Source organism: Chiloscyllium plagiosum, chromosome 32, assembly GCF_004010195.1.
Source record: "Chiloscyllium plagiosum isolate BGI_BamShark_2017 chromosome 32, ASM401019v2, whole genome shotgun sequence".
Lineage (NCBI taxonomy): Eukaryota > Metazoa > Chordata > Chondrichthyes > Orectolobiformes > Hemiscylliidae > Chiloscyllium > Chiloscyllium plagiosum.
In genome coordinates, this window is record NC_057741.1 from 39,500,396 (window position 1) to 39,516,739 (window position 16,344).

At 44.2% G+C, this 16,344-nt stretch overlaps 1 protein-coding gene across 1 annotated transcript; it reads left to right on the top strand.

The window, feature by feature from the left end:
* Window positions 1-1,011: 1,011 nt before the first annotated feature.
* On the top strand, window positions 1,012-15,173 carry LOC122539531 (prostate androgen-regulated mucin-like protein 1 homolog). The gene is made up of 4 exons (XM_043674492.1): window positions 1,012-1,167; window positions 9,671-10,672; window positions 12,579-12,657; window positions 13,349-15,173. The coding sequence occupies exons 1-4, from the start codon at window positions 1,125-1,127 to the stop codon at window positions 13,431-13,433; spliced, it is 1,209 nt and encodes a 402-aa protein (XP_043530427.1). The 5' UTR covers window positions 1,012-1,124; the 3' UTR covers window positions 13,434-15,173.
* The last annotated feature ends 1,171 nt before the right edge of the window (window positions 15,174-16,344 follow it).

A 16,344-nucleotide genomic window follows, 5' to 3' on the forward strand; every position in this document is an offset into this window, starting at 1 on the left:
CAAACCACTATAAATGCCGGAGGAAAGATCATAGAAGCATTTCACAGGAGGCTCCCAAGCACTGAGGATGTCACCTAGACAGGGGATGAAACATCTGCAACACAAATTCCCAGCTCGACGAACAGAACCACAACAACGAGCACCCGGGCTACAAATCTTCTCACAAATTTCCAATGTTATTCAATGACATGCCAATTAAATGCACATTTTGTCTTCTTTATAATTGGCCCGTGGTTTGGTGTAATCCCTGCAAACTGACAGCATTTGTGATTATTTTTATAACCACTTGACTTCGATCCTTGAGTGTCTTTTCTCAAAGCATGTCCATGGCACTGTTTGGGGAAACTGTTTCTGTTTCATTTTCCGATCGGCTTCAGTAAAGGAACAGTTCATCAGGAACCCCCGCGGAGAGCAGGCACTCTGCTCACTCCAGGGAGGGAGAGAGACAGACAGACAGACACACAGAGAGAGAGAGACACACACAGACAGACAGAAACACAGAGAGAGAGAGAGACACACACAGAGACAGAGACACAGAGAGAAAGAGGGACAGAGAGAGAGAAAGTGTGTGTGAGAGAGACCGAGAGACACAGAGAGACAGAAAGTGTGTGTGAGAGACAGACAAAGAGAGAGAGACACACACACAGAGAAAGACACAGAGAGAGAGACAGTGTGTGAGAGAGAGACAGACAGTGTGTGTGTGAGAGAGAGAGAAACAGAGAGAGACAGAAAGAGTGAGAGGCAGAGACACAGAGAGGAATGTGAAAGACACACACAGTGAGAGAGAGAGACAGAGAAGCAGAAAGTGTGAGAGAGACACACAGAGAGTGAGAGACAGAGAGACACAGAGAGAGCAGGAGAGGGCGGAGATAGGGTGGAGACACAGACACATCAGGATCTGTCAGACATACAGCAACTCACAGGATCCCAGAGACACAACGGATCCCAGCAGGACTATAAGGGCAGGGTCCCCGCAGCCTGGATCTGGTGCCCGGGCGGCTTGATCCGGATTGGAAGCGGATTGCCCGGAGTTCCCTCCGACAGTGTGTGCAGCTGCTCTCCCGGCTCCAGGTTCTCTCTCCCCGGGCTGTCAGCTCTCCTTCCCAGGCTCTCTGGCTGCAGCAATGCTCTGCAATGTTGCCCTGGCTGCTTGGCTGCTAACTGCAGGTGAGTTGCTGCACGAATGGTCTCAGTTAACCAGTTTAACCAGTTAACCAAACCTGCTTGGAGTTCCTGAGGTGAGGGTGATGGTCGGTGACATTGAGCTGTCTGGATGGTCACTAGGGTATTTAGATGAATATGGGGTATCCAATGGAGAGAGGGAATTGCTCCATTACAACCCCCCCCCCCCCCCAAAATCGCCATCTCCCTCCAGTTCAGTTCGTTCGTTATTGGTGAATGTGCCTTTAAGCATGTGGAATCCGTCTGGAATTCCTTCTCTAAACATCTCCACCTCTCTTCCCCCTTCTTTCAAACAGACCTCTGACATACAAACAACGAACGAGTAGGCCATTCAGCCCTTCGAGCCCGCCCCACCATTAAATACGGTCAGAGCTGATCCGATTTTAACCTGAACTCGACATTCATGTATATCTTGATCATCTTGCATCCCCGGTTCTCAAGAATTGAACGTTTTCTAGAGTTCTTTGAGAAGGCAACATTCAGGATTGATAAAGGGGGAATGGTAGGTGTAATATATTTGGATTTTCAGATGGTGTTTGATAAAGTATCACACGTATAGCTACGTCAGTAATGCCCATGGTGTTGGTGGTGGTTTACCAGTTTGGATAGAGAAGATTGGCAAAGTAATTGCCCAAGTCAGGATGGGGGATGCAATGGATCTCAATCACCTGGACAAGGAAAGTGAATGGACTATCACCAAATTTGTCAATGACACAAAACCGGATGGGAAAGCGACTGGTGGGGATGGTACAATGAATCTGCAGAGGGCTATACTGGAGGCAGGTTAGGCAAGTGGGCAAATACTTGGCAGATGTAATATGGGGAAATGTGAGGGTATGCACTTTGGTAGGTAGAGTAGAGAAGCTAAATATGAGTTAAATGGAGAAAGACTGCAGAAAGCTACAAAACAGAGGGATTTGGGATCTTCATCTGTGAATCATAAAAAGCTAGCATCCAAGTTCAACGGGCAATAGGGAAGGTAACTGGAATATTGGTCTTCATTTCAAAGGAAGTGGAGTATAAACATAGGGAGGTTTTGCTGAAAGTGTATAAAGCACTTGTCGGACCACAACTGGAATATTGTGAACAGTTTTGTGCTCTTTTGGACCTGTCCATGTTGGAATTTAGCTGAATGAGAGGCAACCTAGTTGAAACATACAAGATTCTTTGGGGAATTGACAGGGTAAATATGAAGAGGTGTTTCCCCAGTGAGAGAGTTTTCAACCAGAGAGTATAATTTCAAAATACAGGTTGCACATTTAAGACAGAGATAAGGAGAAATTTAAGACAAAGATGAAGACGGATTTCTTCTCTCTCAGAGGGGAGTGAATCTGTGGAATTCTTTATCACAGAGAGTTATCTAGGCTGGGTCATTGAGTATATTCAAGGCTGAGAAAGACAGATATTTAATCAGGAAGGAAATCAAGGGTTATGGGAAAAAGGATGGAAAGTGGAGTTTAGGATTATCAGATCATCCATTGTATGGTCAAGCAGACTTGATGGACTGAATGGCCTATTTCTGTTCCTATGTCTTATGGTCTTGCAGGTTTATCTTCCTCAGCCTTAAACATATTTACAGGTTCTGCACCCGCTGCATCTTGAGGAAGGGAATTCCAAAGACTCAGAACCCTCTGAGGGAAGATCATTGTTTTTCATCTTGGTTTTAAATGGGTGACCGCTAGGTCTGCATTCTCCCATACAGCAAATCTCTTTTCCACACCCACCTAATCAATTTGTTCATTCCAGGGATTAGTTGAGTAAACTATGGCTGAGCTGCTTCCAACGCATTAACATCCTTCAGTAAGTACGGGTGACCAGTCCAGTACACAGCCTCACCAATGCCCTGTTAACCGAACCTGGGTGGCTCAGTATTAGATTGTGCCTCATAAGCAGCCCTGTGCAGCACCTTGGATGCTACAGGCGCTATGTAAAAGGAAAGTCGGATGTAGCTTCCTGTAAGACTGGTAATACTAGTTTGTGTTAAGCTGGATGGTTTATGTCAGTTAGTGTAACTATAATTGCAAACTAGCTGTCAGCAAATAAGAGCACAGGACAACACATGCTGTTTAAAGTTACAGAGGGGCCACTGACCCATTTGGGGTGCAGATGCTTTCAGTATCGATGGAGAGAGAAACCAGGGGAAAGTTTCACCTCGATGACCCTGTGACAGAGTAAGGTAACAGTCTGAAACATTCACATTCTCATCAGCATCCTCTTTGTCAATTGTTTTACAGCTGATATTTGAGGCGATCTCAGATATTGATCACCCACATGTTTACTGAGCAATGGTGAGTGGGGCTGTCATGAAACAAGTAACTCTAGCCCTTGGGGGGGGCAGGGGTTCAAATCCCACTGTGGGAGATAGTTAAATTTGATAATTTACTTCAAGAAAGCTGCTCTTGAGGTAACTCTAGAAGTTCATTGTCATAAAAAACCCAACTGGTTCATTAGGGAAGGAAATCTGCCATCTTTTCCTGGTGTGGCCTACATGTGACTGCACACCCAGCCAATGATACTCACATCCATGAATAGCTTTTTAATAATTAGATATCTGAGTGGTAGTGATGTGATCACTTTAAAACATCACCAGACTGTATCCATGTTTTATCTACTCCTTTCCAGATTGACAATATTCATTGAGTAGCATTTGGAAAAAAGAGCTTGCACTTATAAAGTACCTTTCAGAGCTTCAGATATCCAAAAGCACTTGAGAACCAACGTGCTATTGTTTGATGTAACAGGAGAATCATTTGGAGACATAGCAGATCCAGTAGTGCCTGGCCCTCTGACTCAGCGCACTCCTCTCACCCACTTGTCCCAGAAGTCAACTTAGCTCAAAGCACAGAGATAATAGGGAACACAACGTGTGCAAATTTGTTTAGATTAAATTAGATTACTTACTTACAGTGTGGAAACAGGCCCTTCGGCCCAACAAGTCCACACCGCCCCGCAGAAGCGCAACCCACCCATACCCCTACATTTACCCCTTACCTAACACTACGGGCAATTTAGCATGGCCAATTCACCTGACCTGCACATCTTTGGACTGTGAAAACAGGTGGCAGAGTTTTGGAAGAGCACAAGTTTGAGGAGGTGGTGATGTGGGTTACCAACTGGGAGTGCATTGGGATAATCAAGATGATGATCAGACAGTCTGAATTTCCTGGTGATATTGGTTAAAGGATAAATATTGACCTCAAGACAACAGAGAAAACCCCACTGATCTTCTGTAAATAATGCCACAGGATCCTTTAAAGCCCCCCGAGAGACCATGCAGGACCCTAGTCTAAGTTCTCTTCAGTAAGATGGCACCGGCCTCAGTACTGCATTTGAATGTCAGCCTAGATTTCCTTCTCTAGGATTTAAACCCAAGGCATTCCGACCCTGAGGTGCTGAGTCAGCTCTCAACTGAGCTATGATTGCGACAGTTAAAAATCACAGAACACTAGGTTATAATCCAACAGGTTTATTCAGGTGATGAAGGAGCAGCGCATCGAAAGCTAGTGCTTCCAAATAAACCTGTTGGATTACAACCTGGTGTTGTGTGATTTTTAACTTTGTCCACTCCAGTCCAACACTAGCACCTCCACATCATGATTGAGAAAGACAGATAGATGTTTCAGGGACAGTGTGTCCGACCAAGATTCAGAATTGGGAAATGTCATTGAGGTCAAAACAAGCAAAGATAGGGAGAATATGGAATCTAAACAGCTGCGCAAAGTCAAGCAGTTACTGAAATAGTAAACAGGCTGTGTTCCCCACTGTGGCGGGGGTAGGGGAGGTGAGGCTTGTATCTGAAACCAGGGAATGGAGTTCATGATGGATTCAGTAGAGAATGACTCAGCCATCCTAAGGTGCAGCTGCTGGAGGTTAAGATTTGTCTGAACGCACTCAGACCGGGCTTCATCAAGCTGTCAGGACAAATGCTGGAGGGGCAGGGTGTGAGGGTGAGCCTGCCCTCATGCCTCCTGGCAATGTTAGTGAGGAGCAAGGGGAGCAGGGGATGCAGGGGCAGAAATTCACACCATTGGGACTGATTTCAAATCTTACACCCATCTCATCCAGAGGTGAGACAACAGTGAATGCAGCCTATTGATCGCACAGGGAAAACCTCACCCCACAACACGGGAATAAAAATGTTTCACTGTTGCAAAGTTTGAGTGATTTAAGAGAGATTGGAAACTGTCAAAACAATGGTGGAATGTTCTTCACTGAATTTGCTTTGAAGCAGGGTATGAGGAACAAGGCGAAAGCAGACAGGCTGTGTTAATCCCCAACACCCAAATTACCCCAGTGCACACTAAGAAATGTAGAGGATAGGAGCAGGAGTGGGCATTTCGGCCCCTTGAATTTGCTCTGCCATTCAGTATAGTCATGGCTGATCATCCAACTCAGTCCCCTATTCCTGCTTTCTTCCCCATACCCTTTTGTCCCTTTTGCAATAAGAACCATATCTAACTCCTCTCTCTAAAACAAAATTCAGTGGTTTTGCCTGCACCGCTTTCTGTGGCAGGTGATCCTGCACAGTCAAATCACAACAACCTGCCTTAATGCTGTCACTGAAGAAGTGAATTTGCTGAGAGCAAGGGGAGGAAACAAATCTTCGGAATGAAATCTGCGAGTGAGATGATTGTCACAGGCAAAGGACATAAATAGGCAAATCAAGCAAAGTTTTGACCATATATTGAAGCCCTGCTGTGCAGGAGAATAGGACACAGAAATTAGAACGCAGTTCCCCATTTCTTGTGCTGTGCTGAGGAATGGAACCTTTCTGAATACTGAGAGCTCTTGATGTTTGACTGGGTAACACAGTGCCATGAAATGGCATAGCCAGCCAATAACTGGTTCAGTGTGCGTGTAACCTATTACAGAACCAGTATTCCTGGTGTATCCAATCATCACTGTGGGGTATGTATTTTTCACTCGTGTATAAATGGCATGAAATGTTGGCTCCAAGTCTCATCTGTGTCTGAATCTTTAGAACCCAGTGCTGAATTCTCACTGAATGTGGGAAAGCAACAACTATGGCCTTCAGTTAGTTACAGAGCAAGCTGGGGCAATGTTGGTGTCGGGGCAATGTCACTGGGCTAGCAGTACAGAGTACTAGGATAAGGCTCTGGGGAATGAGTTCCCATCCTATCACAGTAGCTGGTTGGAACTAAAAAATTCAATCCATAATTTTAAAAGTGGCATTCAAAACTAGTCTAGTAATGGTGACAACGAATCTTTCATCAATTGTTGGAAACCTACATCTTGTTTGTGAATGTCCTGAAGGGAAGGAAATCTGCCATCCTTTTGGAATGTTGTGGTTCTGTTCACCGAGCTGGGAATTTGTGTTGCAGACGTTTCGTCCCCTGTCTAGGTGACATCCTCAGTGCTTGGGAGCCTCCTGTGAAGTGCTTCTGTGATCTTTCCTCCGGCATTTATAGTGGTTTGTCTCTGCCGCTTCCGGTTGTCAGTTCCAGCTGTCCGTTGCAGTGGTCGGTATATTGGATCCAGGTCAATGTGCTTATTAATTGAATCTGTGGATGAGTGCCATGCCTCTACAAATGCCGTTCCCTCCGTGACTACCTAGTCAGGTCCACGCCCCCCTACAACCCACCCTCCCATCCTGGCACTTTCCCCTGCCACCGCAGGAACTGTGAAACCTGTGCCCACACCTCCTCCCTCACCTCTATCCAAGGCCCTAAAGGAGCCTTCCACATCCATCAAAGTTTTACTTGCACATCCACTAATATCATTTATTGTATCCGTTGCTCCCGATGCGGTCTCCTCTACCTCCTGGAGGAAGAACGCCTCATCTTCCGCCTCAGAACACTTCAACCCCAGGGCATGAATGTGGGCTTCAACAGTTTCCTCATTTCCCCTTCCCCCATCTCACCCTAGTTCCAAACTTCCAGCTCAGCACTGTCCCCATGACTTATCCGGACTTGTCCTACCTGCCTATCTCCTTTTCCATCTATTCACTCCACCCTCTCCGCCCTGACCTATCACCTTCATCCCCTCCCCCACTCACCCATTGTGCTCTATGCTACTTTCTCCCCACCCCCACCCTCCTCTAGCTTATCTCTCCACACTTCAGGTTCTCTGCCTTTATTCCTGATGAAGGGCTTTTGCCCAAAACATCGATTTCGAAGTTCATTGGATGCTACCTGAACTGCTGTGCTCTTCCAGCACCACTGATCCAGAATTGAGAAACATATCAATCATGATTGAATGGCAGAGAAAACCTGATGGGCCGAATGGCTTGCTTCTGCTCCTATTTCTTATGGTTTCATGGTCCTTACCCAGGCTGACTTACATGTGACCCAAGGCCCACAGCAATGCATTGGCTCTTAATTTGTTTGTCAAAAAGGTAGCTTATTGTCAATGCTTTGAGAATAACTAGGGCCAACCATGAGTGGTGCCATTGCCAGTGAAAGCTATGCCCTGTGCACAAACAAAGGAAAGAGTCCCCTCCTTATAATGTAGCCCTTGGTGTCCTGGTAACTGTTTGAGTGAACTGATTAGATTACTTACAGTGTGGAAACAGGCCCTTTGGCCCAACAAGTCCACACCAACCCGCCGAAGCGCAACCCACCCAGACCCATTCCCCTACATCTTACCCCTTCACCTAACACTACGGGCAGTTTAGCATGGCCAATTCACCTGACCTGCACATTTTTGGATTGTGGGAGGAAACTGGAGCACCCGGAGGAAACCCAAACAGACACGGGGAGAATGTGCAAACTCCACGCAGAGAGTCGCCTGAGGGCGGGAATTGAACCCAGGTCTCTGGCGCTGTGAGGCAGCAGTGCTAATCGCTGTGCCACCGTTTATTACCCTTAATATTTACTTGCTGTGAAATAAAGAAATCAAATGATTTGTAACAAACTTTACCCCAAAGATATGTTTGCTCATGTTATATTTGGAGAGCTCTGCAAATGAGTTTGTGTGAGAGGTATGAATATTCAGTCACAGTTACATGTGAGTGTCACACCAGATAGAACAGCAAATACTGGAGCTTCTCACAAATGCTAGGGTGAGTAGCACAACTCACGACAAGATATGCGTTGGTATTGTAACTTGACAAAAGTTTCATAAATGTATGACTTCTGCTTAGTCACTGAGATGATAATAATTTTGTTAATCTGATTTGACTGATGTCATTGGAGCATTGAACTTTGTAATAACTGCAGTAAATGTTTATAGCTTGCTTCCTTACGATTTAGCTATATCCATGTCTTGCCAAATCATGACAAAATTAACTCATGCAATTCCACTCAGTGCAATTCACAGCTACGTTTCTTAGTCATTGATTGGTGGCCGTTTGGCCCGTCATGTTTGGGCCAACATAAACTATCCAATTTGTCCCACACCTCCTGCACTTCCACCATTGCCCTGCTTTTTTGTGTATTAACCCATTGCCCCTCCTGGAAGTTTCTGTTGAATCTGCTACCTACACCTTTTTAGGCAGCGCATTCCAGATCACAACACACATTGTAAAATAAAATCTCCTCAGCCCAATCTCTACAACTTCTGAAATTAGCTTCAACCTCTATTCCGCCTGGCCATGGAAATAGTTTCTCTTCATTTTTTTTAGATTACTTACAGTGTGGAAACAGGCCCTTCGGCCCAACAAGTCCACACCGACCCGCCGAAGAGCAACCCATCCAAACCCATTCCCTTACATTTAACCCTTCACCTAACACTACAGGCAATTTAACATGGCCAATTCACCTAACCTGCACATTTTTTGGACTGTGGGAGGAAACCGGAGCACCCGGAGGAAACCCACGCAGACACGGGGAGAATGTGTAAACTCCACACAGACAGTTGCCTGAGTTGGGAGTTGAACCCGGGTCTCTGCTGCTATGAGGCAGCAGTGCTAACTACTGTCTATTAAAACCCTTGCATTATTTTGAACATCTCCATCAAAACCCCCTCACTCAAAGGAACACAGGTTGTAGGAACAGGGCGAGGCTGTTCAACCCATTGAGGCTGTTCTGCCCTCACCTAGATCAGGGATGATCTTTGACCTCAATGCCATTTTCCTACACTATCCCACTATCCCGCAATATCTTCAATATCTAGAAACTATCACTGTCTGCCTTGAACAAACTCAATGAATGAACCCCCATTGGGGTAGAGAATTCCAAAGGTGTATCACCCTCTGAGTGAAGAAATTGCTCCTCTCTCCAGTCTGAAATAACCTAACTCTTACTCTGAGACTGTGTCGCCTGGTTCTAGATTCACACCCCTCTGTCCTTGTCCAGTTCTGGAAGAGTTTTGTACACTTCAGTCAGATCGCCTCCCATTCTTCTAAATTTAGACAATCCAGACACATAGACAGGAAAAACAACTGCAGCTCTACCAGTCTCTGTAGCTAACTCAAGAGCCCTCATCTCCTGACCTAATCTAGTAAAAGCTGCTCTGAACCTTCTCCAAGAATTGCAGATTATTTTCCAAACTGCTTCTGTTCAGCAACTTCACTCTGTTTACTTTGCAGCGTTTAGTCTTAGGAATTCAACGACAGAACATACAACAGAACCAGTGTCCCTGAGTTTGGAACCCAGAAATGGTTCAGGGGCAAGTCCATTTATCATCTCTCAATCTACCACCCAAACATCACTTACAACCAACACTGTATCGCGTGCCAATGGACCCCATGAAGGTACTGCATCCAGCCTTGCTGCTACAGTATCCACAAGCACCAAATCTAACGCTGCTGGCACAGAGAGATCTACTTCAACAAACTCAATCTCTACTAGAGGGTTATCAACAGTGACGACAATAAGAGGTACCAAGGATGTTGCTACACATTCCCAACAAGTCCTTACATTTGAAACAGGGACTACAGATGCTACAAGTAAGCCACAGTCAACTTTAAATCATTCAATAGATACAAGTTCATCATTGTCCATATCAACCTCAGCCCAAAAAACAGATCAATTCTCTACATCGCTAACTGCTGCCACTTCCCAAACTACAAGGAGCTCACAGCCTCCTTCAGGTTTATCCCCATCAACTGACATCAGCACACCACCATCAAAGTCAACAATTATCAGTGTACCACAGTCAACGTCAACTTTCAACCTGTCTACAGGTTTTGGACAGTTATCTACCCCAGTCCAAGTGCTCCCAGCATCTACTTCAGTCCAAACTGCAGGAAAATCGAGTACACAGTTCAGTTCAACCATTGCCCAAACCGTAGCTACTACAAGTTTACCAGAGACGTCCAGCACTGTCAATCAACAAACCAAACCAACATCTGTACCATCTGTAACTTCCACTGTACCCCAGACAGAAAGCAGCGTGACGACATTGGAAACCACTTCTGTCATGACTGAAAAGGAAACAGTTACTGTGATCTCAACCTCGTTGTCTTCATTGTCGACTCCAACACCATCAGCTTTACCTGAACTGATTTCAAAAACCTCAAACACAACAACCCGTCCAACCCAGGAAGCCACTGCAAACACTGAAGGATTCCCAAACCATTCGAGTGCAGGTGAGTGAAAACAGTCCTCATTGCTGCCTCATGAACAGAAATAGATACTTGAGTAGGTTTTAGCTTAATCGTTAGCAAAATTGATCATGTGTTACAGCCATGTATTCTGCAACCTTGACATGGAACCATTTAGAATGTGCAACACAGCTAAACACTGTTCAGCTGTTAGTCATGGTCTACAGGAACTTTCATCCCTTCAATTTACTCATCTCACCCTATCACACATTTCTCTCATGATGTGGAGGTGCCAGTGTTGGACTGGGTATAGTTAAAAATCACACAACACCAGGTTATAGTCCAACAGGTTTATTTGGAAGCACTAGTTTTCGGACCATCTCTCCTTCATCAGATGGTTATGAAGCTTAAGCCACCTGATGATGCTGTAGGATCCGAAAGCTAGTGCTTCCAAATGAACCTGTTGGACTATAACCTGGTGTTGTGTGATTTTTGACATTTCTCTCATCCTTTCCTCACTTTCTGCTAATCTAGCTTCCCTTTAGAAACAGGGTTAGGGTTAACATTACCATTCACTTTGACCACTTTGTGTGCGAGTGAGTTCCTCATTCTCACCGGTCTCTGGTTAAAGAGAGTTCTCCTGAATTCCCCATTGGGCTTATTAGTAACTCTTTTACCTTTATCAATGACTTTCCCACAAGTGGAAACATTCTTTCTATGCGTCCATCCTTACAAACTCCTTCACAATTTGAAAGACCTCTATCAGATTATCCCTCAGCTAGAGTAAGAGCCCCAGACACTTCAGTCTTTCCTCAGAGTCATAACCTCTCAGTTCTGATTTCATCCCTTGTAAACTGTTGTCTGCACCTTTTGCAGTCCTTATCAATAGCCTTTTTGTGATCTGTACATCTCTATGACCTGGAGGAAACCCACGCAGACGCAGGGAGGATTTTGTGATTCACTTTGGGAAGACTAAAAGGAAGGCAGAATATTGGGTCATTGGAAAGATTCTTGGTAGTGTGGATGTGCAGAGGGATCTTGGAGTCCATGTACATAGATCCCTGAAAGTTGCCACCCAGGTTGATAGTGCTGTTAAGGTGGCATACGGTGTGTTAGGTTTCATTCGTAGAGGGATTGAGTTCTGGAGCCGTGATGTCATGCTGCAACTATACAAAATGCGAGTGCGGCTGCACTTGGAATATTGTGTACAGTTCTGGTCACCCCATTACAGGAATGATGTGGAAGCATTGGAAAAGCTACAGAGGAGATTTACCAGAATGTTGCCTGGTCTGGATTGAAGGTTTTATGAGGAAAGGCTGAGGGACTTGGGTCTGTTCTCATTGGAGAGAAGAAGGCTAAGAGGGGATTTGATACAGACATACAAGATGATCAAAGAATGGACAGGGTGGACAGTGAGAGTCTTTTTCCTGGGGTGATGACATTGGCTTGTATGAGGGGGCATAGCTACAAATTGAGGGATGATAGATTTAAGACAGATTCCTTCCTCAGAGAGTGGTAAGGGTGTACCTTCCTCAGAGAGTGGTAAGGGTGTAGAATGCCCTGCCTGCCAGTATAGTTAACTCAGCCACATTAGGGAGATTTAAACAATCCTTGGATAAGCACATGGATGATGTTGGGAAAGCATAGGGGGATGGGCTTAGATTAGCTCACAGTTCAGTGCTATATCGAGAGCCGAAGGGCCTGTTCTGTTCTATGGTCTATTTGCAAACTCCACACAGACAGTCACCTGAGGCTAGAATCGAACCCTGGTCCCTGGTATTGTGAGACAGCTGTGCTGACTGCTGAACCACCATGCCATCCTTATATCTCAATGTTCATAATCTGTTGAAATTACTTCTATTTCTTTCCTTACGTAAATGCTGAAGAAATTTCTGCATTTGCTAGTTTTTGTTACACTCACCGACGTGCTTGTTTCTGTTTCCTTCCCCAGGAAGTGTAGCAGCAGTCTCTGTAGTGGTTATCTTAGCAGTGGTGGCCTTACTTGGAGGATTCATCTACTTTAAGTTAAGGTAAAGGCCACATGAATTCTGTCTGTCACTGATAAACCATCCAGTTACACTATGTTCTGGTCATCCCATTACAGGAAGGATGTGGAAGTATTGGAAAAGGTGCAGAGGAGATTTACCAGAATGTTGCCTGGTCTGGAGCGAAGGCTTCAGTGCAGTTTTATTTTTTGGTAATGGCTCTGTCACATCCTTTGGGATTTTACATATTATACTTTCTCCATTTTAACACAGGAGAAAAGCTGGGCTTTAACTCCTTAAAGCAGAGGTGAAGATTTAAGAGAGCTGTTTAAAATTGCAAAGTAGTTTTGTTAGAAGGAGAAACTGCTTACAATGTTAGCATTGCCAGCAAAGCAGAGTTATGTGTGCTGAAATTCTTATAATGATTCATTGTATCACAGTAAAATGAGTAACAATTTTTCATCAAATTGATTTGATTAAAAATAATTGATCCTTTGGTGATACAAAACTTGAGTAATACTGGGGAAGAGCCAAGATGTATGCTGTGTAAATTGGTGTTCCCTTTGAAATCTGTCAGTCTTGCCTTGGTCCTGATGAAGTGTAAGATGAAAGATTTCAATATCTTATCTTTTTCTCAACAATACAAGTGTGTTCTAATGTGTGCTTTCAAGATAATTGGAGAATTATGTTACAACTTATAGGTTGCCCTCTCAAAAATATCTCTCATTTCTTGTAGAAACTCTGGGTATGGACGACTGCTTGATGATCAGGACTATGGGACCTGGGGTAATTACAATAACCCTTTGTATGATGATTCTTAAGAAGACAAACTGGCTTTCTAGGTTTGTTTATATCCAACCATCTAATGAAAAGTGTTTTTTTTTTATTTGTTGAGAAAACTTGGCCAAACATAATTGAATTTCTTTGATTTCTTCCCATTTATTTTGTTCTGGTTTAAATTTGTTCATCCTCTTCTGAATTCCCTCTGTTATGCAAAATGGGATAGTTCTGCTGGTGGATTCCTCACACACATCATCATCATCATCATGACGAAGAGATGCAGTAAATAGTTGAGACAAATGAAGATTTTCCGAGTATTCCTAAGTTAAGGATGATGTTAGTGCTGCAGTAATTCCTGTTGTCAGCAGTCCTATATAAACACCACCAAACAAAAAACATCGAAATGATTACAGGGGACTGAAATAGGATTCAGTGTGCTGCTGACACATTTTAAACATCTTCACGAGACTTCAATTTTATTTTGAAACCTGGATTGGTGATCAACTAAGAGATTCCAGGAATTGTGACTCTTGAGTGGAATTCCTGTTCAAGTTTCAGTCTTGCTGTATAACTGTGCGTGTGTGTGGCTGTCACCAGATTACTCATAACTCAGCATTGACTTTCCAAAAGTAATTTCATCGCAGTTCAGTTTCCAGCCCAGAGCTTTGACGGTGATAAATGAGAGATGGGGTTTTTGAGATTTAACGCAGCACCATCTTCACCAGTTCCCCTGGCATTACATACTGTTAACAAGGATCCATGCTGCCATGGGTACATGACCAAATTCCTCCTTCACAGTTTTTGAGAATCATTTCTTTTCAAATTCCTTCATGGTAACAGTGGTAGTGTCAGTATGTGTTGCCCATCCTTGTTGCCCTTGAACTGCGTGGCTTGTTCAGCCATTTCAATTAAGAGTCACCCACGTTGCTGAGGGCCTGGAGTCACATTTAGGCCAGACCGGGTAAGGATGGCTGATTTCCTTCCCTAAAGGACATTTAATTACTGCCTCCAATAACTAGGAAAATACCCCACAGTTACAATAACTTGATGAATCTGTAAAATAATGTGTGGTCAAACATTGATAGGAAGTGGTTAGGTGTTGTTTTGGTAATCATTTCATTATAAGCCTTGTGTGATATTTTACATGCAAATCACTGATGTTTGTAAAATAGCAGGGTCAATTGAAACAGACAGTTTAAAAACTTGGCTGATTATTTAATGTATTTCATGTCAGCTACACAGTGTGTGGAGGCAGTAACTTATAGTTCAGTCAGATGACTGGATATTTTTAAGCAGTTGGAACCCAAGCCAGTATTCATTTGCAAATTCCAGTTACACTTCCAGAAATACACAACCTCATAAAATACAGCAGGATCACGGGATGGTACTTGGGAAATAAATCTGTAAATGATGCAGCAGGTCAGATGACACAAGATTTGCTGATGAGACTAAGTTATTTAGCAAAGTGATGTGATTAACAGAAACTGATCACAATGGACAGATTGGAGCAGGTTGAGGAGCACAGCAAAGACAGAGTTCATTTTGAAATGGACTGGCTCACCAGCACAGAGACTGAAATGGAAAAGATGAGGTTGTGGAGAAATGAAAATTAGTTTGGTTTAATTGTCATCCATCCAGGTGCCAGGGATTGATCAGGTATTGGTTTTTATTCAGACAAGGATGTGGGGTTGTAAATCCAGGCAAACTATTTTGATCACAATGAATCATCATTGGGGTCAATTTTTAGAAAATAGGTTGGAGTGGGTTAGGTTGTGGGTTGGGGAATTGGAGTGAGAGGGGAGAGTGTGGAGGAGTTGGAGAGAGTGTGCTGGGTGTAGCGGGAGGATAGGGGACAGGAGGGGGTGTCAGGGAGAGGCATTGCTGTCCATCACCTGGCAGGAACCCTTGGGAGAATGGGAGACTGGGAGGGGGTGAAGGTGAAAGTTTGAGATTGGAGGAAGAAATGAATGGTAGGAGCTGCACAAATTACAATATGCAGACCCTCAGGATTGTCCAGGAGTCTTCGCGAATTGTACTTTAACCTTTGGGATCAGCAGCGATGAAAGGGGGGGCCTGAGGGTCAGGTACATCGGTGTTCGTTGGCTGTGGTGGATCTGAACTGGCTCAGAATGTGAACATAGACGGACCTCTCTTTAAACAACATCTTTTCATTTTACTCTGAATCTTAAACTATCAGAATGGCTCCATTTTGTGGCGACAAATTAAAGCTTTTCACTGTATTTTCTCACTTAAAATACATGCGACAATAAAAATCTTCCATTCGTTAGGAGCAGAAAGCAGGATAAAACACCTCACAGGGGCACGAAACAGAAACAAAATCATTTCCATTAAGCATTTGTATTTGTTGGTTAGTGGTGCGATTGTTCAAAGCAGCAGTTTGATGAACAGTCAAGAGAAATCCAGTTGGGAGGGAGTCTATGGGAAAGAGGGACGGGGTTATTCATGTTGATTCATTCACGGGATGTGGGTGTCACTGGTCGGGTCAGCATTTACCATTATCCCTAATTGTCCAGAGGGCATTGCTGTGGGTCAGGAGTCATGTGTAGGCCAGACCAGGTAACGATGGAAGTTTCCTGAAGGACATGAGTGAACTTTATGGGTTTTTATGCCAACCAGCACGACTCGGCCACTTTATATATCTATTCCTGATTTTTATTGAATTCAAATTTCCACCATTCACCATGTTCCCAGAACATCAAGCTGGGGTTCTGGATTCCTAATCCAGTGACATTACCACCTCCCCCAGTTTGAGGTGGGAGTTCATGTGATAAAATCTCCAGGGATATGTCATGCCTGAGTTAGTAACCCAACATCTGGAACCGTCACCCAGGCAGATGATGCTGAAACAGGGAACAGCCTCACCTCAGCCCCTGGGTCCTGGTCCAGTGTCTGCTGTTTAGTACATTGTGTCACTGAAATTGAACACCCCTG